Source organism: Lissotriton vulgaris, chromosome 3_1, assembly GCF_964263255.1.
Source record: "Lissotriton vulgaris chromosome 3_1, aLisVul1.2, whole genome shotgun sequence".
Classification (NCBI taxonomy): Eukaryota; Metazoa; Chordata; class Amphibia; order Caudata; family Salamandridae; genus Lissotriton; species Lissotriton vulgaris.
Window position 1 is genome coordinate 1,066,132,739 of NC_141689.1, and position 24,717 is coordinate 1,066,157,455.

General features: G+C 44.8%; 1 protein-coding gene across 1 annotated transcript in view; it reads right to left on the minus strand.

Moving 5' to 3' along the window:
- LOC147727408 (atrial natriuretic peptide receptor 2-like) overlaps positions 1-24,717 on the minus strand; it is a 592,594-nt gene that overhangs the window by 356,774 nt on the left and 211,103 nt on the right. The window contains exon 7 of the mRNA XM_086963625.1: positions 22,282-22,432. Within this exon, the coding sequence (XP_086819751.1) occupies positions 22,282-22,432 (151 nt within the window). The remainder of the gene's footprint in view (positions 1-22,281; positions 22,433-24,717) is intronic.

A 24,717-nucleotide genomic window follows, 5' to 3' on the forward strand; every position in this document is an offset into this window, starting at 1 on the left:
TTGGCAAGGACCCCGCAGAGGGGTGGATACAGCCTTGTCTACTTGCCAGGATAAATTGTTGGACGTGGTGGGTCCACTGGCTCGTGTTTTTGACATGGTTGAGTCAGCCCGCCTTGACGGTTCTGACCTGTCGGCGGAGGACGTATCTATGTGGGCGCAACGTGCCTTTTGCTTGTTGGGTAATGCTAATGCGGCCATCACTCACGAATGGCACAAAGGCCTACTTATAAAACTAGATCCCAAATTCTCCAATCTTGCTCCTTGGACCTAGGTTCCAAGGCGAATGGACTCCTCTTTGGTGAGAACCTTATCCGAGATCTTAGTAGGTTTGTTTCTACGTTTGCATCTTTGGACAAGGCACAACAGTCAATCTAAAAAGTCTTCGCCCCTCGGGTTTTTGGACGAGCCAGCAGAGGCAGGGGTCGCTCTTCGGGCCGTCCTTACAACAACCAAGGCTCCAGAGGCTCTTACAACGCTTCCCAGGAATACAAACCCCAGTTCTACCCTCAGCGGGGTAGAGGTTTCCGCGGCAGAGGACAGAAGAACTTCCGGAATAACAACTCCAACCAACAAGGTGAGCTTTCGTCCCCCTCCTCCCATAGGGGGTCAGTTGAGACTAATTCTACCCAAATGGCAAACGATTTCCACAGACCCATGGGGTCTCAACACAGTCCAAGGTTATCTTATAGAGCTCTACTCTCCGCCTTTCCAGCCTTCTCTCTGTCCCAATGATTGGATGGTCCGTTTGGACCTACAGGATGCCTACCTTACTGTTCCCATTCACCCCTCCCACTCGAAATTTCTGCAATTTCGATGGTCAGGAGTGACGTACAGGTTCACTTCTCTTCCTTTCGGTCTTTGTTCAGCACCCTGGTGCTTTACAAAACTCCTCAAACCTGTTATGGCCTTCCTTCGGTCGCTCGGCATCAGACTCATCATATATCTGGACGACATTCTCCTATTGAATTCAGACAAGCAACTTCTCTTATCCGACCTACAAGTAACCCAGAGTCTTCTGCTGGATCTCGGTTTTCTAAACAACACCGAAAAATCGTCTCTTATCCCGTCACAGAACATGGAATTCTTGGGGTTCATGGTAGACTCCCCTGCAGCTTCTCTCCCTCTCCCTCAGGCCAAAGTCTCAACGATCAAGGCGGAGATCGGCAAAGTCCTCGAAACATTTCTTATCTCTCATCGCACCTTGGCAAGGATTGTCGGTCTGCTTTCCTCTTCCATCCAGGCCATCTTTCCAGGCCCTCTTAACCGCTTCGCCGCGGCGGCTTTTCCCGCTGTGCGCGGCAATTTCAAAATTACCGCGTTACGTGACGAGCTGGCCTTGTCATCCGCGCAGGACAGGTAAGCGCGATGACGAGCCCAGCTCGTCAATAGCCCCGAAGGGGTTAACTATCGTGCTCTTCAGAGCTTACAAATCAAGCACCTGCGCGAAGGTCTGGCCTACACCAATTTTATCGCTCTGGATCCAGAGTCTTGCGACGAACTTCAATGGTGGACAAACCATTTAGATGCGTGGAACGGTCGCACTATCTTCGCATCAGCCCCAGAACTTGTGTTAGAGTCCGATGCCAGCCTGTCGGGTTGGGGCGCCCGGTGTGGTCAAATATCGACTGGAGGTACATGGTCTCTAGAGCAGTCAAATTGCACATTAATTGTTTAGAGATGCTTTGCCGGTTCCTTTGCGATCCAAAGCCTCTCCAAAAACAGGATCCGCTGTTCCATTCCACTTCGAATGGACAATTTTCTGTAGTCCATTACCTAAACCACCTAGGCGGTACCAAGTCCAAACCTCTGGCGGAGCTGGCGAAAAGTCTTTGGGAATTTTGTCTGTCAAACCAACTTTCCTTGACAGCGGAGTATCTTCCAGGAAATCTCAATTCAGTAGCGGATTGGCATTTGCGCTTTCTCAGAGACTCCAGCGATTGGAAGTTGCTTCCGTCCGTCTTCCTTTCTCTATCTCAAAAATGGAGTCCTTTTTCCATAGATCTCTTCGCATCCCGCCTCAACTCTCAGTTACCTCGCTTCTTCAGTTGGCGACCGGATCCGTTAGCCTTAGCAACGGATGCTTTCCTCCAGGACTGGTCTCGCCATCTCAATTACGCCTTCCCTCCTTTCCTCATGATCAACAGAGTTCTTGCTCAGGTACGCCGACAGTCGACCTCTTTGGTCTTTGCGGCCCCCTTCTGGCAATCTCAGATTTGGTTCCCTTCTCTACTAGAAATGACAGTGGATTTTCCAGTACTTCTCTTGTCTTGCGACAATCTACTCTTGAGTCCCCAGGGTGCCCGTCACAATCTAATTCTGGACAACACTCTGACTCTGTCGGCTTGGAAAGTTACCGGCCTGTCAATTCTGACGTTCTAATTTCACAGGAAGCTGCGCTCTTCATTATCCAAGCCTGGGCTCCCGGGACTTCTAAAGCCTACAGATCCGCCTGGTCTCTTTGGGCAAGCTGGTGTCTGGAAAGGAACATCGATCCCCTTTCAGCCCCTCTAAATGTTGTTGTCAATTTTCTGGCTTCAGAAGCCAGTGCAGGTAAGTCCTATCGCACCATCAATCGTTACCGTTCAGCGATTTCTCTCAACCATACGCCTATTGATGGCAAACCAGTTGGCACCCATCCTCTAATCTGCCGTTTAATCAAAGAGTTCGCTGTTCCCAACTTCCATATTCTTCTTTATGGGATGTTTCTGTTGTTCTCAAACTGTTTTCAGACCGGCCAGATAATTCTGCCCTCTCTCTCAAAATGTTGTCTGCTAAACTTACAATGTTGCTATGCTTAGTTTCTATCAAACGTGTATCTGATGTTAGAGCGTTAGATATTTCTTCTCGCCAATTTTCTCCAACAGGTGTTGTGTTCCAGATTCACAGACGGACAAAAACTCATTTGGATTCTGTTTTCTATCCATACTTCTCTTCTCATCCTAAATTGTGTGTTGGGCAATGTTTGAAAGTATATGAACAACGGACTTCTGATCTCAGAACGCCTTCTCATTCCCAACTCCTTATTTCTTTCCGAAAAACCCACCTACCTGTCTCCTCTCCTACCCTCGCCCGTTGGGTTCTTTGGGTTATGTCCCTCGCGGGCATTGATGTCTCCGTTTTTGGAGCGCATTCCACTAGAGGAGCCATGGCCTCTAAGGCCTTTTCGGCAGGCTCCCGTCTGGAGGACATTCTGAGATCAGCAGACTGGTCAAATGACAATGTTTTTCGTATGTTTTATTGCAAACCAATTAATACTGTAGCTTCTGTTGTAATTGACATGCTTTAAACAAGCATAATAGGAGCCTGCGGTCTTGCCATAAAATGTAGATTTTCCTAGGTATTATGACGGAAAGTCTTAATTTTATTAAAGACACGGAGGCGAGTATTATCCCGCCGCAACACTACTAATTCTTGTGTTCTCCCTCCCTTTAGCGAATCCAGCCCTGCCTCCGGCATCATCGTAAGAAGACCTCTCTTTATCAGCTTCGAGATTCTCCTCAGCAAACCTTCTTCCCTTTCAACCCGGATCCTTCATCTAGAATTCCAGTTGGACGTTCCACATGGTTTCTTCTGATTCAAGGAGTTTGTTCCTGGACTTTGGCGTTTTCTCGTGTTGTTGCAATATGTCCTTTGTTTTCTGACATTCTCTGATCTGCTCGCCGGCGAAAAGAGGAAGCTGCGCAGTCAGTGGTGACCTTTATTACTATACTTGGCTATCATTGGTCAGTTATGCCGTTTTTTCTCCATTCCCATTGGCCAGCCTGTTGCTTGGGCCCGTGGGAACTGTAGTATTTCACTTATCTTGGCTGCTGTGTAATAAAGCAAGATAAGGAAAAGCATAATACTCGCCTTCGTGTCTTTAATAAAATTAAGACTTACCGTCAAAATAACTAGGCAAATCTACATTCTGTATTACTCTTTGATTCAGAATTACCAATAATAATACATTTACACCTACTCGTGTAGTTAAGAATAATTTGGGAGAAATAAATTCTACTGCAACAGAACATTTATTGAGCTGCTGCTTGTGCTGCTGTTTATCCTCTGTTGCATTAAGCGCTGTTTTCTTAGCGCAAATGCATCATTGTATCTATTTTGGACGGAAGGATGTATTTTGCTTTCAAAAACGATGCCCAGAACAGCCATTTCATGTGTGATTGTCGCCATGACTTGTGAACCTGAGGAGCAGTTGCAGAGTGTGGTTTTGTTTGCATCACTGTCTTCTGAATGGTAAATTTGCTGGAGCTGATTTGGAGAACAAGTCATTTTTAACTTCGTTAACACAGTTATATTCCGACTCAATTCAAAATTGCTTTATGACTTTTGCAAGATATTTCCAAAATGCATTACCCCAATATCAAGGCCTTCAAATCCCGAAAGTCTTAAGTAATCAAGAAATGTTTAATATTAATTATTTGGGGAGAAGTCGTTGTCTTTCATATGGAAAGCTTGTTTGGCACGATTCCAATATGTCTGTCACTGATAGCATTTGTATTGTATTTGTTTATGAGTGCACTATCACTGAAAAGGTTTCCTGGTGCTAGAAAGCAGCACAAGGGGGCAATCAATAACCAGAAGAAGAAGTGAATTTGATGATAAATAAAAATACACAAAATCAAGACTGTACGATCGACAAAACAAGAGTATTTTAAATGTCTATTTGAAAAGACAATGATTAGTCCTGGTACTGAGTGATTGTATCACTAATTTCAGAACCCAGGCTAAAGACACTTAACAATGACCCTCAACAAACTCTTTTGACATGTGGAATCTGCACCAGGGCCCAAGTATGAACTCAAAAGGCTGGATGGGGAATTATGCTCGGGGAGGCATGAAAGAAAAACATTTCCAGTATTATAACTGAACTGGTGAATTATACACAATAGATTAAACTGGGTCTGTTTGGTTACGAACCGGTACCTACCTAGCAGGACCATGTAGAGGACCCAGCAGATTTGGCCCTTACGTTTTGCCCAAACAGAAATGCTCACCGGCAATAATCAGAATTTTATTTATCTCTTCATTCATTTTCAGAAAGTTTGGGGACATCCAATCATGAGTAGCGATCAGACAAGGTCTAAGCCAGCTGATGAGAATGAAGGAGACCTCATCCAGTCATAAAAGAAGCTGAGACTCATCAGCCCGTGCTTTGCGACATACAAGTTTAAATGGCTAAGCAAGATGGTAGACTCTTGTGGCACGCTGTACATCCCTACCTTACCACAGAGAAAACTAGGAGAGCAAGACTACCTGAGTGCTGTAGCTTAATAAGGACCTGAGCCACTGGAATGACGCGCACAAAAATCCTGCTTCTGTGAAACAGCAAAACAGAATTGATTGTCAGCTCAATCAAAAAGGTGGACAGGTCCATCTGCAATAGACTAGCTTGCAGAAACTCTCTCTAAGTTTCCTGCAGCTCATCAAACGAGGCTTAGAGCACCTCATTTGAACCCTGCTCCAGTCCTACTTGCAATCCATCCAAAAGAGAGTCGTTTTTCAACACTCTGGCAAACCAGCCATAAAGAGACATGTTTTTCAGTGACTTCCAAATGGCCAGGGGAAGATTTATCTCCTTGCAGAATTTGTACATTGTATATATTTAGTCAGCCATGTTAAGCAAAGGGGTGCTGACACCCAGAATATTGCCTGCCAGGACAAGGCCATAATCTAGTGAGAAGTTAACAATATTAAAGGTGATGGGAGCTACAGCAGAGGTGGGTTAGGATAATCTCAAGAACCAGAGTTTAGTCTCTCAGTGACAAACATGACTTTGGACAAGGTCATCACTGGTGTAGGTGAGCAGGCTGAAGGTCTTTCTCTTCTAGCAATACCCTCAGATTACAACTTTCATGTTGCTATTGTTCATTATATTAACTAATAATGTAAGAAATAGAGGCACAAAAATATAAGTAGATTTTCTCTGGTTAAAATCTGGTGTCCCCCACAAGCAGGTTTCTCAAGACACATTTTGAGCAACTCTCTGAACTTGGATAATAGATACTCTATCCCGAGGCTGGCATATGTCAGGAAAAGCTTTAATGATATGGGCCTAACTAACCTTTTTGGTTTACCAGATACCATTGGGCCCCAAACTAAGGCCTTATTTAAGAAAAAATGTATTATGATGAACGAAGAGATAGGAATCACAAGGTCAAGCCATTTAACTTCAGTCCTTAACTATTAGTCAATTTCTACAACGCCTGGGTTAGAGCAGTTTTTAACCTGTGTGGGAAAACCAGAACATAGCTTTTATCTCACAAGGCTCAGGTTACATTCAATTTATTATTTGGTTGCTTTTCCTAACTCTGGTTCCTGGTTTGAATCACATATGTGCTGCTCATGTGATAATTCCTCACCCCAAACTACAGTGCGTTTCATACTTTTTTTGCACTTTATAAAGCAGTTTGGGAAGACGCTTCTTACGACCACTTTTAAAGTACAAGCACTTTACATTTCATCAAGAGACTCTGATCTTTTTCAAATGTCTAAATTATCCTACAATTATTTTCTCTGTCCTTAATTAAATCTTGTCCGAAATAATATTGAGGAGGAGGTATGCTTTATAAAATTATTTATATTTAGACCTGATGAGATTGTTAATAGTTTAAAATGGTGCCAATCACCACAGGTGGTCATAAAGTAATGTTATACTATTACTAGCAGCCCGCCCCGGCTTTGCCCGGGGCAGAAGGGGGCTGGGGGCAGCATTTTTAGCCTCTGTGCACCCCCCCGACATTGCCCAGACCGCATCCCTCTCGCCTCCCGCCCTGACATTGGCGACATTGGCCATACCGCCTCCCGCCTCCCGCCTTCAGCCTTCAGCCTTGAGCCTCCCGCCCGCCCCGACATTGGCCATACCGCCTACCGCCTCCCGCCTACCGCCTCCCGCCTCGCGCCTTGGCCTTGAGCCTCCTGCCCGCCTCCCGCCTCTCGCCTGCCTTTTCCTTACCTGAGCCGCCACTCCTCGCCGCAACTCCACTCCTCGCCGCAAGTCACCTCTCCTCCCCACATATCGTCATTACGTTACGTGTAGGTCGCGATCAGCGCTACGTCGCGGCCGGCGCTTGTTTTAGGGGACTACTTTGTTTACAAATTTTAATTTTTTAATTTACTTTTTTTTTAATTTAATGTCGCCTATGTCCATCTACACACCCTGACATTTTCATAGATGTATCGGGTGTGTAGATTGGTGCTGTGGTTCCCGAGTTTACCTTGCCAAAAGGTGCAAGTTCTCTCTTTATAATAGTAGTATAGATTTTTAAATGTATACATACATTTTATTCTTAGATGCTTTAAATTAGTTGTAATCAATGTGTGAAGTTTACTCAATATTCTTTGAATTAGAAAAATTATATGATATAAATGTATTTTCAAATCTGTGTTTTTATAGTCATTGTTATGACCGAATAAAGACTATTGAACTAAATAGATTTTCTGTTGCACCTGATTCAAGCAGCCGAATACACACCTTACACACCTATAACCTCGACAACAAGCTAAAATGAAACCAGAACTGATCAAAGGTTATGATTTTCAACAAATACCTATATAAACCCTAAATATCATGGCATTCCGGCCCATTCATTTTGTGGTATGTTATAGCTTTAAATTCCTCAGAATATGGTTAACAGAAAAGGGTACACCAAGATACAAATTAGCAACTATACAACATGGAGGTGCCACCCTAACATTCTGCCTATGCAGACTTAAAGCCAAGTTCCTAAATCTGTCAGCCAGGGCGCTTCTAAAGGTTAAAAGGGCAAAACTCATGCCAGCCTAGATTTATGGCCTTCAAGGGTTTGGGGACGTTTTCTGTCAACACTGGATTTTATACAATGGAACACCTTCAGAAAACTGCTCCATTTGCCACGGAGCACATCTCTAGAGCACAATTACAGCTGGAATTTGGCTTACCAAGACAGGAACTAGTAGGCAAAGCAAATTTTCTGAAATATTGCCATCTCATAATCAATCAATGCAAGGAAGAGCGCTTTGACACATGTTATTAAGCCAATACTGGAGAACAGCAGCCATTTACTTACCTACCAAATGCAATAAAAAATCTTGAAGCGTGGTCATGCTGAAAAAAACATGCTTGAAGGCCGGCTTTTAAAACATCAACAAAATCTTATTTGCACTGCGGACATTACCAAGCTGACCAAACTAGACAAAAAAATGTATTATAAAGACTTGCAATTCTGTGCCAGCTTAGAATTACTTAACGGAGAACGTACACAAACTAGTCATACCATGCAGTCTACATATGCGCTTTATGTTGCTTCTCATAAAAAAATGTATATCATCAAGTTGTAATTAGACTTTTCCAAATCCCAGATGCAGTCTGTTTGGCCTAAAAAAGGAATAAATACTACACCTCTCGTGTTGCTGTCCAGGGCAGGGCCGGCTTTAGGGCAGTAATATTAATAATAATGATCCACATTTGTAAAGCGCACAATCACCCGTAAGGGTCCCTAGGCGCTGGGGGCCGTCGGGAAGATTAAGCAAGCTATTGCCCAGAGTCACATGGTGCTGGGCTAATCTGCTGCCGGTGAACGAACCGTGATCCCCAGATTCCATAGTCAGTCGTCCTAGCCGAGGCGCCACACCTCTTCACAGTGCGACTGTTGAGGCCGTACTGGGCACTGACCTGGAGGGGGGCGCTTACCTCAGGTGGGGATGATGTGTTTAGTAATAACTGATGATTTAAAAGCAGCTGATGCAGAGTTCTTTGTGCATCCAGATTTCAGGCAGCAATAAAAATGTCAAAATAACTCTTGTGACTAATGTTCCTACTAGAGGGGGAGGTGGGAGTTATGTCCTGTGGCAGTTTTGACTCGCCATAAAGTAGTGCAGAGGGTTACTATGCCTGTTGCAAAGAACAGATCTGTATTTAATGCGGATAGCTGAGTGGATTAGTTAATTTAGACTTTATCATTGCTTTAAAACAAATGTAATTGTGGACAGAGAGGGGCTATGGAGAGATGAGGTGACCTTTGCCAGGTCATAGTGAGGGAATCTGAGGAGGTAAGGGAGCTGTGGGGTGGGGGGGGGGGGGGCACTAAAATGATTGCTGTGCTGGACACCACCAGTGCTAAAGCCGACCCTGATCAAGGGGTGAGTTTGAGAGGCAAAAACGTATCAAACGTTTCTTTCTCGCAAAGAGAATCACATGATGTACAGTAAAACACTGCCTCATGACATGGAGTATAAGGGAACTTTGCTGTGCAGTTAAATGTTTTAAGTAATTGTTTAAAAACTCTTACAACTTCCGCAATTATATGATTCACGTTCATTATTTGCGCAAAAGAAACTTGAAATTAATGTAAATGAGCACGTTAGATTTTAAATCTATGTTTTGCTTTGATTGCAGTCCAACTGTCTTAATCAAATGATATACTTTCATCATTTTACCAACAGAGACTTGGAACTAATGTAAATGATTACACCATCTTTTATTAATGTTGAATGTTAAAGAATCCAGTTCAAACAATTTTCAGCTTAAAATGGATATTTTACTTGATTGCTATAAAACGAGACAATCTTTCTTTTTTCGAACTTAAAATTACTTTATTTCATCAAACACACTAAGAAGCATATTCTTAAGGACTTATCGCTGATTTATCGGCACTTTAGCACCGCAAAAGTGGCAATAGATTTATCACCCTATTCTCAAACTGGTGCAAACTGCCGACATCGCCAGTTTCCCAGCAATAGCTGCTGCAAAAAAAATTGCCATGATGAGAGCAACAACTAACGCTAATGATATACAGAGTAGGCGTTCCCATGAAAAAACACACGAAAACACCACTTCGCGACATTCTCAATGACCAGCCAGATCTGCAATGCGATCCAAAACCAGGCAATAAGGCGTGTTAGCAGCAGGGAAGCAGGGATTTAACACCTGCTTTTTACTGGTGTTAAGCAGGACGGCAACCAGCAGTATAAATGGGAGCCAGGCCCAGAGCAACATATGAAGATCGACACATGTCATGTAGCTACTGATCATGCAGCTCGGATACCCAAGAAGGCCACAACACCCACAGCCACCACCCCCAGACCCCTCCCCCTTGTCCTCCCCCGGACAACCACCAAGGCAGCACAGAACAAGACAGCTGACCTTCCGAAAACAGTACGGCCCCCAGCCACACAATTGCAGAATGTGAAGAGAGGTGGGAACCAAGTATGGGTGAAGGAGGCAAGTCACCCATGAATAAGAATGTACACAATGCCAAGTGTGGCGGTGATGTGCTGGACAGACTTCAGTATGCAGAGCACAGACTTGTCCATGTGGACATATACTGCTGATGTTTGTAGGGTTGTGGACAGTGGACGCGACCATGTTACATCAGGAAGTGGGGAATGTAGCTTTGCACCCCCCCTTGTAAGTGTAAGCGGAGTGGAGTGGTCCGGTGTATGCCAGTCCAGCATAGGAGTGTGAATAATTAGGCCGGGGCTCCGGGCGTGGTTCACTTCCAGGATGGCCAACGTGTCAGCCAAGGCGGCGCCCCTCACCCTTCCACGAGTCCGCCGCAGTGACCGCCAGCCTCCACAGCTGATCGCTGCCTTCCGCGACACAGGTCCCCAGCACACCCAGAGGCACAGCACTGCAGAGTCTTTGTGTGCTGACTACGGCTTTTGGCCTGCACTGCGGTCATCAGGCCCCCCAAATCAAATTGAGTCTTGATTTATTGATGGCGCAGTCCAGTAGGCAACAGACATTGCATCCTGTGCGGCCCACCCGGACGACGCATCATCGCTGACTGCGCACACGCTGAGCTCATCAGGTGCCACCAACTCTGTGCACCTCAAGTCAACGCCACATGGCTGTGGGCCCTTGCTGACATCGCTGTGTCATTGTCAGGCTTGCGGACATGTGCAGACAGGCATGACAATGGTGTGCCATAGGAGTGCAAGTGATGCAACCATGCAGCTCACACAAGTAAATAGGCTAGGGGGGAGGGAGGAGCAGCTGTGAGGCAACGTAACACACAGTGATGACGCACATTTGCCACATGCAAGACATATCAAACATGAATCCCAAGTCGCACACATCCAACCCCACCCCCAACAAGCCACTTCCCGTTTCCTGAATGCAAGCAGATGACAAACTAACATTCGGGATGAAAGTTCCTTTATCTGAACCAGCAGGCACTTGGCAACGTTCCTAATTCTGACATACTGCTGCATTCGTCTGCATGTTTTGGCACTTATCTTGCCCGTACTGACACGCATATGCTAATAAAGTATACGCACCTTCACTTGTATTCAACTGTGATGAGGGTTGATTTGAATGACAATGTGTGTCTCACTGCCTATGTGGGTCACAGCCATACATGCGCATTGATAGCATGGCCCAGGGAGTACCTTTTTGTTGAATCACTGTCCATACACTCATTTATCCATACTTACATACTTGATTGATCATAGCCATGACACATCTGTGTGAATATGAATGTTTTATTCACATTCAGTGGTGTGTTGAAGCTGAACCAGTACAGGGCCATGCAAACCTCACTTTACATTTGTTGCCCTGTGGAGGGTCAGCCAGAGTCCTTTAGGGATTGACAAGTTCATCGGAAGTGGAAGACTTCAGTCTGCAGTGTGTTTGCTGTGTCATTGGTAACTAGACAAAATAGTGCAGCCCGTGTCGAGGTCCAAGGTGAGTGTCGCTGAGTGTATCAGGGGACAGTGAAAGGTGTTATTCCAGGACATGATGCAGAGGACAGAACCAAGCTGAAACCGGCCACATGGCAGAGATGAATGCTACAACTTCATTCTTACCACAAAGCCAGATTCATCATCATCTTCGTCCTCCGATGTGTCAGGTACCAAGTGTCAGGTGGGCGGTGGTGTTTTGTCTGCACCACTGTGTGGCAGTGACACATCAGGGGCCGAAGGTGGAATATCTGCCGCACTGTGTGGCACTGACACTTCAGGCAGTGGAGATGTGGATGGAGTGGTAGCAGCAGCATTCATCCGCACCAGGCCTTGTGGTGGCAATGCCAGGAAGAGGATCTGCAGGGCATGGAAGATCACAGCTACATCACGCTGGTGTGCAGCCGTGGCAAACATTCTTTCTGCCTGCATCCGCTCCAAGCTCTCCATCATTCTCCTTATGTGTCCCAACTCCTGGCTGACATCGCTGGAGCCACTCTGAATAGACAGTTGTTCTTGGCTTAGAGTCATGGCTCCAGCGATGTCAGCAGTGGATTGTTGGAGAGCATGGAGCTGACAGTGGGTGTCCGTTAGGAACTGTAAGTGGTCCCTGGTGGGACTTAGACACCCAAATATGGCATCTAGTTTGGCTGCCATGAGGTTGAACCCCACCCGCAGCTGATCAGCCATCTTCTCCTGGCACCCTAACACATGGTGCTGGAATGCCATGTGTTGGTCGTGGGGGTCCTGAGAGACAGCCATGGTGGTGGGTGTTTCCTGCTGTGTGGTCTGTGCAAGGGGTGGGGTCTCCTCTTTGCAGCTGGGCTGCCCTGCTCCTGGAGGTGGGGTGCCGGAGCAGTCCTTGAGCTGTTGGAGGCTTTCGGGGTCGATTTTGGGGAGGTCTTCTTCATGTGTTCATGTGCTGTTGGGTCTGCTCTGCAGGAGGTGTTGATTCTCCCTCTGCAATGCGAAGCGGAGATGCAGATTGACATTGTGTTCACATGTATGTTCACGTATTAAACAAGTTTACTACCAGACTGCACAACAATGTACATTGTGACTGTTTGATGCAGGACAGTTGACATTGCTGCGCCATCACGGATGTAAGGTAGCACTTTTACATTGTCATCTCACAGTTTCCTGCTATGCCAAATGCGTATGGCTTTTTTCTGCTCACAAGTAGCAGTAGTTACGTCCTCTGTTCTGTTGTGAATGTGTTGCAGTTTGTACCACATTGTTGTCAATGTTGAGGTGCTCGGATTCTTATGTGTGCGTGCTGCATTGTGGGTGAGTTGCCCCTTCAGCTCTTATTTTGCGGGCCCTTATTCCTTTGAGGCGGCCTGCCTTTCACTTCTGTGCTTATACAGTGCTAAGATTGTGCAGACTTGGGTAAATTGGGCTCTTGGTCAGAGTTGTGAATCTTGTGCATGATTTGTCCGCAGATGTGCTATACTTAATTGTGCATGAGTGCCATTCTGCCCATCTCCCCCCTTCCCCTCAGTCCCTGGTCGTTATTCACCCTGTTGCTGTTGGCTTCGGTCCTGTTGTGCAGTGTCCGGCCCCCCAACTCCTAACACCACTCCCCAATGATGGTCCCAGGCTGGTCCTCCGTGGGGCTTGTGGGGTTCTGGTTATCCTCTGTACTTGCTCCGGCTACCTCCATGGTGCTTCACAGTTGTATGTGTTTTTTGCGGCTGCTTTCATCGTGATTTTTCCCACCTGACTTGTGGGACTATATGCAGCGGACAGATGGTACATTGGCCCGTCTGCCCAACCCCTTGGACCTAATACCCGTGAAAAAGAAGAGCAATACCCGCTTGGACCCGACATTGGAATTCCCTCGAGTGTCCCCTGACCTTGGCTGAGAAACTTCCGGCCTCCCTAGGGCTATCACCATCCTTCCCCCCAAAGGCATTGTCCTGATGAAGACCTGCTGTGACCCCCAACTGGGGCACACTTAGGGTTGAAACATCAACGCTTACTCAAGGTCCAGGCCAACCAAGACTCCACATAACGAAAGAAAGGAGTAATTGGTGTGAAAGCATCATCTGGCCTGTCACTCACCTGTATATAAAAAACACCACCACGTTGTATATACTGTACATTTGTAGAGCACTGAGCACTTATGTCACAAGATCACCCCATATCCATGTATTTATCTTTTGTTGACAGCTTCTGTTTACTGTGATTATCTATGAATGAATTAATTCTGATAAAAAGAAACAGTACAAAGCATTTAGATCTCTGGTGCCATTTTTTCAAAGAGAAGTGTTTTAATCCCACAGGCGCTACGTAAGGATTGCTACCAGAATTATAAATGCATTATTAGCATCATTAACTTTTTTCACATTCGGGATTAGATTTTTATCGTTGTCTGGGTGATTTTATTGCGGACATTTGATGCGTTATCGGTAAACTATCGCATGTTACCACCGTGTTGTGAAAACAACGTTAACACTGATTTATTTCCCCATGATAGACTGTGATATGAAAATTTGTGTTACCCTATTTTGGGGATGATTATCGCACAGTCTTGAGAATATCCCCCTAAATGTACTACTACTACACGCAGCTGGGGGGCAACAATTGATGAATTAGAAATACGATGAGCAGATGTATGCTTCAGATTAGTTACTATCCGAAGAGATATTGTATCTTTCAGCCAGTTCGTAATTCCTTTGTTCCCCAAGCAGAAATACCAATATGTACATTAAACTGCAGTAATTTATCCTGAAAACCACTTTCTATATTCAGCAAGACGTCATCTGTGCCCTTCCCAAAGCTAGATGAGGAAAAAACATCTTATCTGACTAACTCTGTAGGCAGCAGCGGTATGTGCATGTAAGCATGGTGAGGCAGTGGGGTGGGACGGGGAGGATGTCGACACACGACGGAATAGGATTTATTTATTTCCTTAATCTGTCATCTGTCGGTGTACCCCCTCCCGCCTCATGCCGAGTTTACCTGCATGGACCGCAGCTGGTTGTAGGCACGGTGCCTGTTGTGATCTTTTGGCTAATCCGCCTGGTAAGCTGTAAGACCGAAATATGTTTTTTACCTTTTCCTTATAAGAGTAGTTAGGGTGTAGTTTTGGTGTAACCTTTGATTCTTCTGAGTTGATTTGGGAGCAGTCACTCACTGTGCTGCTTACTGAATTCCTAATTTTGCCTTCCCTTTTTTATACTAAAATGGTTCTATGAGTGACAATTCCTAGTAAAATCAATCACCCATGAATACAGAATGTCAATGCAAATAACTTAGCTGTGCATGCTGTCCATTTTGCATTAATGATGCCAATAGCAAGGCTTTCAGACCTGTGATAATAGCACAAGAGAAAATCTTAGAAAGTGTGACCTTATTATTGTGGCCAAATAAATTCCTACGTATGCAATGTCTATTCATGTCTACTGTCTACAATAAATGCTTATAAATATACCAAATTTGTCAGGTTACATTTTCCCATTTTGGCTCAAAATTCCCTTCTAAGCCATGATCTGTTTCTGTCATTCTCTGTAAATCTTTTGAATTATGAAAAATGTGTCATGACTGCATATTCTGCCTCTTGGCCACATTCCCCAAAAATGCCTATGTCTGCAAATGATCAGTCTAGTTTGAAAGGAAATGTCTGAACACAAATATCACGTTGACTTCCATCAGGAGAAAAACATTATAAAATTCAACAAAGATATTAAAACACTTTAAACTATTTGTTTGAGACAAAAGTATATTCTTCTATAGAGTCCATAATGCATGTCAACTTAAATCATAAAACCGAACTTTATTTATCCATCACTCAAATGTTTCCAGTTCTTTACTCATACACTATTACTTAGAATATTTTCTATTTCAATTATAGGTGCTGCCTACCCATATAAATAGGGATTCCTTGTACATGGAACCTACGTTAGTCAGAGGAATATAAAGGAAAAAAAACATTTTCATGAGAGGAATTCAGATATACATATGTGCAAATAAGGATTTTTTTTAAATGCATGTTAGGAAATCACATAGGTAGTTGAGTGAGAGGTCAGCAGATGCAAATTCAGTACTTCACCTGCACAGTAATGCAACATTTATACTTATAAACACAACTCCTCCTCTCACTCTCAGCAGACCACCCCTCAACAGAGACCAACTTCCACAACTGTATGAAAACGTCCTAGCCTTGCTGAAGAACAACTGTCTGAAGCTCAACACAGACAAAACTGAAGTACTGATCTTTGGCAGATATGCCTGCACTCTGGTGGCCAATCGGAACTTGCAGCCACACTTGCGCCAAAAGACAATGCCTGCAATGTCAGCACCATCGTTGACAGCAGACGCTTAATGAAACCTCAGATCAACAACGTCTCTTCAGCCTGCTTACACACTCTATGCATACTCCGCAAAGTCTTCAGGTGGCTCCCCTTCAACACCAAGAAAATGGTAAAGCATTCCCTCATCACCAACCAGCTTGACAACATACTCTATGCAGGAACCACCACCAAACTCAAGAAAATACTCTAGACTATCCTGGAACACAGCATCCAGACTGATCCTCGGCCTACCCAAGAGGACCCACATCACTCAGCACCTGAAGGACCTCCAATTGCTCCCTATCCAGATGAGATGCCAATTCAAGCTTCTAACTCACGCCCACAAAGCCCTCCACCACCGAGGACCTGCTTACATGAACCACAGCCTGAATTTCCACCAACCTCATAGGAACCTCCACTCTTCTCACCTCGCCCTCGCCCAGACATCATGTATCTGCTGTACCGGTGGATGCTCTTTCTCTTTTCCCACTGTCAAATCCTAGTACATCCGCCCCTCCACCTCTGCACTTCACCAGCACTGAGCAATTTCAGGAATAGACTCAAGACCTGGCTCTTCGATTGAGGCCAGCGGTACGGCACCTGGATACTTTCTCAGTGATAAGCAGCACGATATAAATACCCAATTGATTTATTGAATGTCTTTCTTAAAAAGATGTTTTCATTGCATAAAACATGTACACATTCCAGGGCATTCCAAAACATATCACGCATAACAATTCATAACTAAAATGCAGGCTCTAGCTGAAAATCAAAAACAGGTTTGGCCGTACAAATCAGACAAGCAGGGCATGGGGAGATGGGTGTGCATAATACCTGCACTGTGTTCACTTCAAATAACCCACTCTAAGAAGCAGCTTCCTGCCTTGCCACTAGGTACTGCCAGTTTCCATGTAATTAGAAATTGAAATAAGTGACTGATATCTAGAGTTTTGCGCATTCACATATGAGACATGACAGCTTTTAATTGCTTCTTCTAAATGCAGTTATTTTCACTGCACGCATGTGCACAAAGTACATTTACTTACTGTGTACAGTGTTCCTGGTGATGCCCTGGTTACTTACCGGCAATCTTCATTACTTCAAGTCCAGGTCTTCGTCATCACAATCCTTACTACTTGAGTTGCCTTCTGTCCTCATAGATATTGTTTACATGGCCCAGCCAAAAATATGTACCCAAAAGGATGCCCAGTGTTGCAGAATTCCACAAAGAGGAACTCACACTACTCACTGTGAAAATACCTAAGCAAAAACAAATATATCCACAAAATGTTAGAGGGAATCATAGTTGGAGGGGATTCAGGACTGCGGCAAGGACGACCTGTACAAATAGCATTGAAGATTACTGGTAAGTTATTGTGTCATTACCTCCTTCATCTAACTTCCTCGTACAGTTCTCCCTCCATAAGTAAATACCCAAGCAGAAGCATTTGAGTTGAATTCTTCCAAAGAAAAAAAAAAGGAAGTATGCCAAGTATGACACTGCTCTCATCATTTATTGTGGCAAAGTAAAGATTTAAAATCATTTAAACTTCATATACAGTGATCAAAACAAATTTGTAGAGGTTGGACCTCCAACCTGCAGATGCTAGTGCAACATAAAAGTGTGTGGGTTAGGGAAGGTCCCTGCAAAACAGATGTCTTTGAGAGGGGCTCTTTTAAATGCAGCCCATGAGGCTTCAATACATCTTTTGATTTACCCTGGACTCTGAAGATGAATCCTGAAGCAACAAATAGTTAGCTGACAATCTTAACATATGTAGAGAGGGTGGTGGAAGATGGACGCAGCTCTCTTCCCAAATGGCCAAAAGTCACAGAAAGTGCATTGACTGTTTGAAAAAAAGGAAGTCCTAGACAAAAACATTGAAAGGGCTCTGTGGACATCCAGGTTATAGAAATTGGACTGTTCCTAAAGAAGAAAGATCTGTGAAAATTACCGGAAGCACAATATATTCAGAGTAATGGAAATTGGTTGGGACCCTTGGGAGAAATAATTGACTTGGCCTTAGGACAAGCTTAGTGGGAAATACCCGAGGAACGGAAAAGAAGAAAGTAAATCCCCAATTTCCCCAACCCTCTTGCCAGAACAAATGGCAACTCAAATTACCGTCCCATCTCCCTTCTGCCTTGGCTCAGCAAACTTCTTGAGAAACACGTCAACTCCGTGTTGGCAGCCTTCCTAGAAACTAACAATATACTGGACCCCACCCAGACGGGCTTTAGGCCTCGCCATGGGACTGAGACTGCCTTGATTGCAGTGACGGAGGAGGCAAGGAGGATCCTGGACGGTGGCGGCTCCATGGCCATCGTTCTACTTGACTTGAGTGCCGCCTTCGACACTGTAAATCATGGCATCCTACTCCACCGGCTTGCTATGATAGGGGTGTCAGGAACTGCGCTTACCTGGATAGAATCGTTCCTCACAGACAGATCCTTCCGGGTATTCGAAAAGGAGTTCACCTCCTCTAGTAAACCGCTTAATTGTGGAGTGCCTCAGGGCTCCTCCCTGAGTCCAACCCTTTTTAATGTTTACCTCCGTCCTCTAGCTGATGTCGTCCGCCCCTTTGGGGTGAAAATTGTCACCTACGCGGACGACACCCAGCTGGTGGTGGCACTGGACCCCCCTCTCAACTCTCACCACAGCCTACATAAATGCCTAAAAGCTGTCGCAACCTGGATGTCAGATTCCTGTCTAAAACTTAATGGGGATAAAACAGAGGTAATGCTCCTTGGAAATAACATCACCAAATCCATTGATACCATCTGGCCCCTCTGTCTAGGCAGCCCCCCACAACCCAAAGACCAAATTAAGAGCCTGGGCATCTGGCTCGACCAAAACCTCACTTTCAACTATCAAGCCACCAAACTTGCCGCCACCTGCTTTGGGCTGTTGAGACTACTCCGAAAGATTCTCCCCCTTCTCCCGCTTCACTCAAGACGGATCATGGTCCAAGGACTAATCTTGTCACGTCTCGACTGCGGTAACGCCCTATATCTTGGCGCCCCACAGTCCACCCTTGCCAAACTACAAGTTGTTCAAAACTGCGCGGCAAGAGTCCTGTTGAACCTCCCCCGCCGCTCCTCAGTCAAGGCGAGACTGAAGGACCTTCATTGGCTCCCTGTGCGTGCTAGGATAGAATTTAAGAGCATGTGCGTTGCACATCGCTCTTACTGGGGAACGGGCCCCGCCATAAACCAGCCTTTGGTAGAAGCCTACCACCCTTCCCGGCCCCTCAGATCCGCGACCTCTCACCTCACTTTTGTACCACGCATAAGAAGAGCTAGATGCGGAGGCCGCTCGCTCTCCTACAATCTGGCCAAGATCTGGAATTCCCTTCCCCTTTCAATCAGGTCAGAATCCAACCTACTTACCTTTCGAAGGCTGTTAAAAACGTGGCTTTTTAATAAAACTCCCACCTAACCCCTTCTGTTCCTTACGAACCCCACTCCCCCCTCCTCTGCTCAACCATCCAGTTTTCTACAGCGCTGGGACGCCCCTGGGTAGCCATCGCGCTCTACAAATTCTCATTCCATTCCATTCCAATATGATCTTAGCAAAGAGCAGTTTAATGTTTGCTTTGAGAAAGGGTTCAAATGTAGATCTCTGAGACTCCAAAGAACTGGAGGCAGAGCCCAAGATTTAACTGGGCAACAAACTACTGATAGTTTTAGGAATACAATTCTTAGAAACCAGTAGGTTAAAGGAGCAACAGACAAGGAATCCTGGTCCTTGAGATTCTGGATTACTGCCCATTAGTTCTCTATTGTTGGCACCTTAGGGGCAAACAAAATTCCACGCCCAAAATAGTCTAGGTTACTATTGGGATCACAGGAATAAGGAGAGAGGTGCTTAGTACTTTACTAGGACTCAAACTCCTTCCAGTGCCTACTCTAAATTTTGAAGTGTAGGGACATCTTGATTGTTGGTTCTTGCTTGCAACTTCATTAGATTATCTCTGTGAAATCAGCTTTATCCTCTCAAATGCCAGACCCCCACACTGAGATTTTACACCATGGATAGGGATAGAAGGGGCAGTCTTAGCTGTGTTGGATAAAGAGGGAATTACCAATGGGGAGTTACTGATAATTGCAGGAGAATCAGACACCAAGCCCCCTGGCCGTGCCCTGGATGATTAGGAGAACCTCTGCTTGATCTTTGGGGATCATCTTTACCACACTCAGAATCAAGTGGATGTGTGGAAAGCAGTAAAGAAGACCGTTTGATCAAGGATCAAGAATGCCTATGTAGCCATTGCTCTCTGAGATGGAGTCAGGGCACAAACGGATGGAAGATGAGCATTCTTCTCTGTGGTGAAGAGAATGAATCATGGGTCAAAACAGAAAAGGACACAGACAAAGGGTATATCGAAGATGATAACTGATAATTTAAGGGTTTGCAGGCCTATTCTCCTTCTCCAGTAGATAAACTGCTGAGAGAGAGAAGATATTTCTGGAAATCTCCTGGAAAGGCGAGCCAGACTCAGTAAGCCCATTCCCCTATAGCAATTCATGTTCAACTTTACCACATGATTGTAGGTCTGTACACACATAGCTTGGGAGAGGACCAAAGGGAAAGTGGAGGAGAACTCTGTGGACAGCTGCTAATTCCTCCAATTGGTGGATCGACTGACTCCTGACATAATCACATCACCTTAGCTGAGAACTCTGTGAATATCACCATGTACTATCTTGCTGGCATCAGTTGTCTGGGTTATGGAGGAAGGAGAATTCAAGAGGTAACCCTTGTCCGGAGGCTCGGATCTGGATTTCTTAAGAACAGAGATGCCCCAGCTATGAGCCCTGACATGAAAAGGCTGGCTACCTCCTCTGGATGTTCCTGGGTTAAAAGTTCTCCCATAGCCAAAACCACCAACCTCTGGAAAGTCATCTAGCTCCTTGCCATATAGCTTGCCAGGGTCTGTAAATCTTTAAGCAGAGATTGAGCTGTAAGTTTTACATACACATTAGCACAGTTAGTGAATATGATTGAAAGTAAGACCTTTTGACAGCACTCTCAATCTTCTTATGAACTGTGTCTGATGGGAGGGCAACTTCTGAGATTACCTACTCTGAGCAGTAATGCAGCCATCAAATTGTCACCCCTCACTGCAGCTGGAAACTGCTCTGAAAAGTTCTCCAGAGTATAGGGTTTGGTTAGAAATCTCAGGAAAGGCTACTTCTCCAAGTCTTTCCATTAATGAAAGAAGGAATGGGGTGCAGAGCTATGCAGTTGGAGAGACTTGCTGGCACTCTTCCTTTGATATGGGCACAGGAGTGGCAAAAATTGTTGCCGTAAAATCTCTGGTTAATCCATGCTCTGAATGAAGCAACCCTTGCCAGGCTCCTCCTCAGGGTCAGCACTAGTGTCATCAGTCTGCAGTCTTGGCACCTTAGGTGGAGGAGCACTGGCTCCTCTGACTGTAAATGGCCGATTTTACAGCCAAATTGATCATATGTTGAAGTGCCTCCATCGTGGGCACAAAAGAAGAGGAACCTGCTCCCTCCTGAGGCCGGGCACAACTTAAACTGACTTCTTCTTACATGCTGTAGCCTGCTGAATGCTAACAGTGCTTCCTGCTAGCCCCTGGTTCCCTAGAGGACATTTTCAAAACAGGCAAAAGAAAAAAGACATTGGTAATGCAATGTGAAACAGATGAACTACTTGGGCATTCATTTACATTTTATATATTAAGTATTTCCTGAATAAGCGCTCCCCATAAGAAAACAATTCAAAGGCAGAAAAAAAACTATAGACTCCAGACAAGACACTAAAAATGGAGTACTCGGTCTCAGCTGCCAAGCACCCAGAAAGACTGACACCTGTGAAACAAAACCGCTGTTGCAAGCCTCAGGGATAAGAAAGTAGAAACTGTTAAAAAAAAACATATAACGCATAAATAAAGATAAAAAGGTATAAATGAATACTTCTACCTCAGCTGAGAAATCCAACACTTGTGTGTCACAGAAAAAAAACAGGAAGTGATGAGTGTGAGTTCCTCTTTTGACTCATTCTGGGACACTGGGAGCCATGTTGGGTGTATTTTTTCGGGTGGAGTAAGTCAACAATGAGTGAGAACATAAGCCACTTCATGGATTAAGGACTGTATGAGGAAGACCAATGAAGAGGTAATGCATGCAGATACTATGCTTAGCATGTACTGAAAGGGTGTAAGTAGTCTTAGATAACATTCTGAAGTTCCAAACAGCTGAAGCCCAGAAGAAGGCAGCACAGGTCAAGCATTTGAGGGTCTGGCTTTATAACAGAATGTAATGTTATTCCACAGTTACTAAAGTGTGAACAAAAGTAACTTACTATATGCCAGTCTGGGTGAAGAAGTGTTTCCTCGAAGCGTTAGCAGCTGCTGTGCATGAGCTCATGCCTGTGATGCAGCTGGCATTTGAGTCGCTAGCAGCGTGTGGCACACTAATGGTACTCCCCATAGTGGTACGATTGCTGTGATGATCTAGAAAAAAGAGAAAAGCAAAACGTGACTCGATGCACCTTTTCTATTATGCAAATGAAACATTTCTGGATGAAAATCTTTTATAGGTTTGTCCATTTATTTTCAACCACTAGAACAAACCTTATATCTTGAAATACACATTTCCCTAGGAGTGACACAGCATTAGGTTTAGTATTATACACGACAATGCAAGAGCTTCCAGAATTCTTTAACAATGCAATATAGTCTTTGACAGATGACGCAGAAAAAGCTATTGAAGTAAACAGAAACATAAAGAAGCAAGGACACGGCTCTAACTTGAATGATTCTTGTTAGTAAAGTGGTACTGTGTGAAAACTAGTGCATAGTAAATGCACAATGTGTCCTAAAAAAGAAGCTTCGGCAGAACTTGTGGAGTTTTTTTACAAAAAACTCAAGATTCTGCAGAATTCCACAAATGGGCAGAAATGGTACAGCTCATGCTGTGATGTAATGCCGGGGAGCTCATTCCTTGTTGAAAAATTCATCTGAACAGCACCCTGTGGTATGCCAGAGGATTCAGCTTCTCAAGTTGATTCTGCTGCCGTTTGAGTAGATTTTCTACTCAAGCAGCAGCTTTCTCACCACAAATGGTAGCAACCGCCCCCAACTGCCGACATTGAAGAAATCGCACCGGGTGCCCTCCTAGCGACTGAAAATCACACTAGGGGAAGTCATATCTCACTCATGCTCTCCAACTTACGGCTTTGAGCCGCACTCAAGAAAAAACTCTACCATGCGGTGGTTGGCAGAATTTGTTCTGAACTCTGTATTTCAAATGTAACGCAAAGTGGCCGAAATTCCACCAATATCACAGGCGGAGTGGAATATATTGCCCACCTCTAATAAAAACATGATGTTCAAAACGAAATAAAGCTCTATGTCACACAATTAAAAACCTCCATGACAGCGTGAAACAAACACATTTCAGTGGCATTTCTGAAAATTCTGAAACATGGAAATAACGTTTCCAAACAAATAGCTTAATTCAGATTTTATCTCTTGAGAGTGTGACTGGTGGTTAAGATCCATTTCATACCTGGGATACCAAACTCAAAAAGGTCAATACTTTTATTCTTGAATAAAATTCTACAAGCTTTCATAAGCCTTCATCATTTTGTGCATGATGTGTAGAAACGAACTGAGAATACGAAATGCTGTTGCTCTTTTCTATGCTAATTTAAAAAATCCTGTTAGTTTCCTTTATTGAGCCTTAAGAAAATTATTTAAGTGGCTTGAAGGTTTTGACAGTTGGCTTGTAAGTGTTACACATGCTAGAAAAGTGGGAATATTCAACAACAAATATGAGTGGATGATTTCCGTTGTCAAGGGGGCCGAAGAAATCAATTGCAATCCTCTACCATGCATGCTTTGGAAGAACAGACATGCTTAATGGATACAGGTTTGTCTTGGAAGACAAGCAGTTGCACAAGTGACATGCCTTTAACTAATTTTTAACTCTTTAATCAAGACGATAGAACCACACTCCGTCCCATAGAGCTTGTTTAGTAGCAACAACTCCACAATCTCCATAATGAGCCAGTTCAACAACCTGTTGTCTCTTGGGTATAACAATTCTCAACCCTTCTAAAATGATCCCTTCTGGCATAACTGAAAGTTCATACTGCACATTTTTTTATTTCTGGTAATCGAGGTCATCATGAAGAGTTCAAGTATGTTTTCACAATGTCTTTAAAAGGAGGGGTGGAGCTTGCCTGAGCCTAAGATGGCTGCTTGAATAGAGAGCTCTGTCGAGCCATCATAAAACCCGCATTTTATCCTGTATCGAGGCGTCTTTGAAAGTCTGAAATGTGCGGATCTGAGCAAAGAAATATGTGCACGTAACAGGGGTCGGACCAGCAGACCCTGACAAAGCTTGCAACATGGGTTACTGAGCTATGGTGTGTGGGCCTGGACCTGCACCACGGAGCTAGGGGAGGAGACACGGTCAGCAAGTCCGCTGACGGAGAGCAAGGCTTCCTGCTGTTTTGTAATCAGCAAAGGCAAAACGCTGTGGCGCCTGAGCAAACCTACGCCCGGCCGGTGCAGCGGTGAACCCCCCCCCCCCTCGACACCTAAGTAGGGCTGAGGAGTGTTGGTGGCCTACCTGGCGCTGGAGAGATCTGCGGGCCCTGGGAGCGGAGAGTTGGTCTTCGGGAAGGAGGCAAGTGCTGCAGTCTGGGCTCGACTGCAAGCACTGTGAGTAGCACCCCCCCTCAGAGGCGGCATGTGCAGTGAGAAGCGGAGCGAGACGACCTGACGAATCT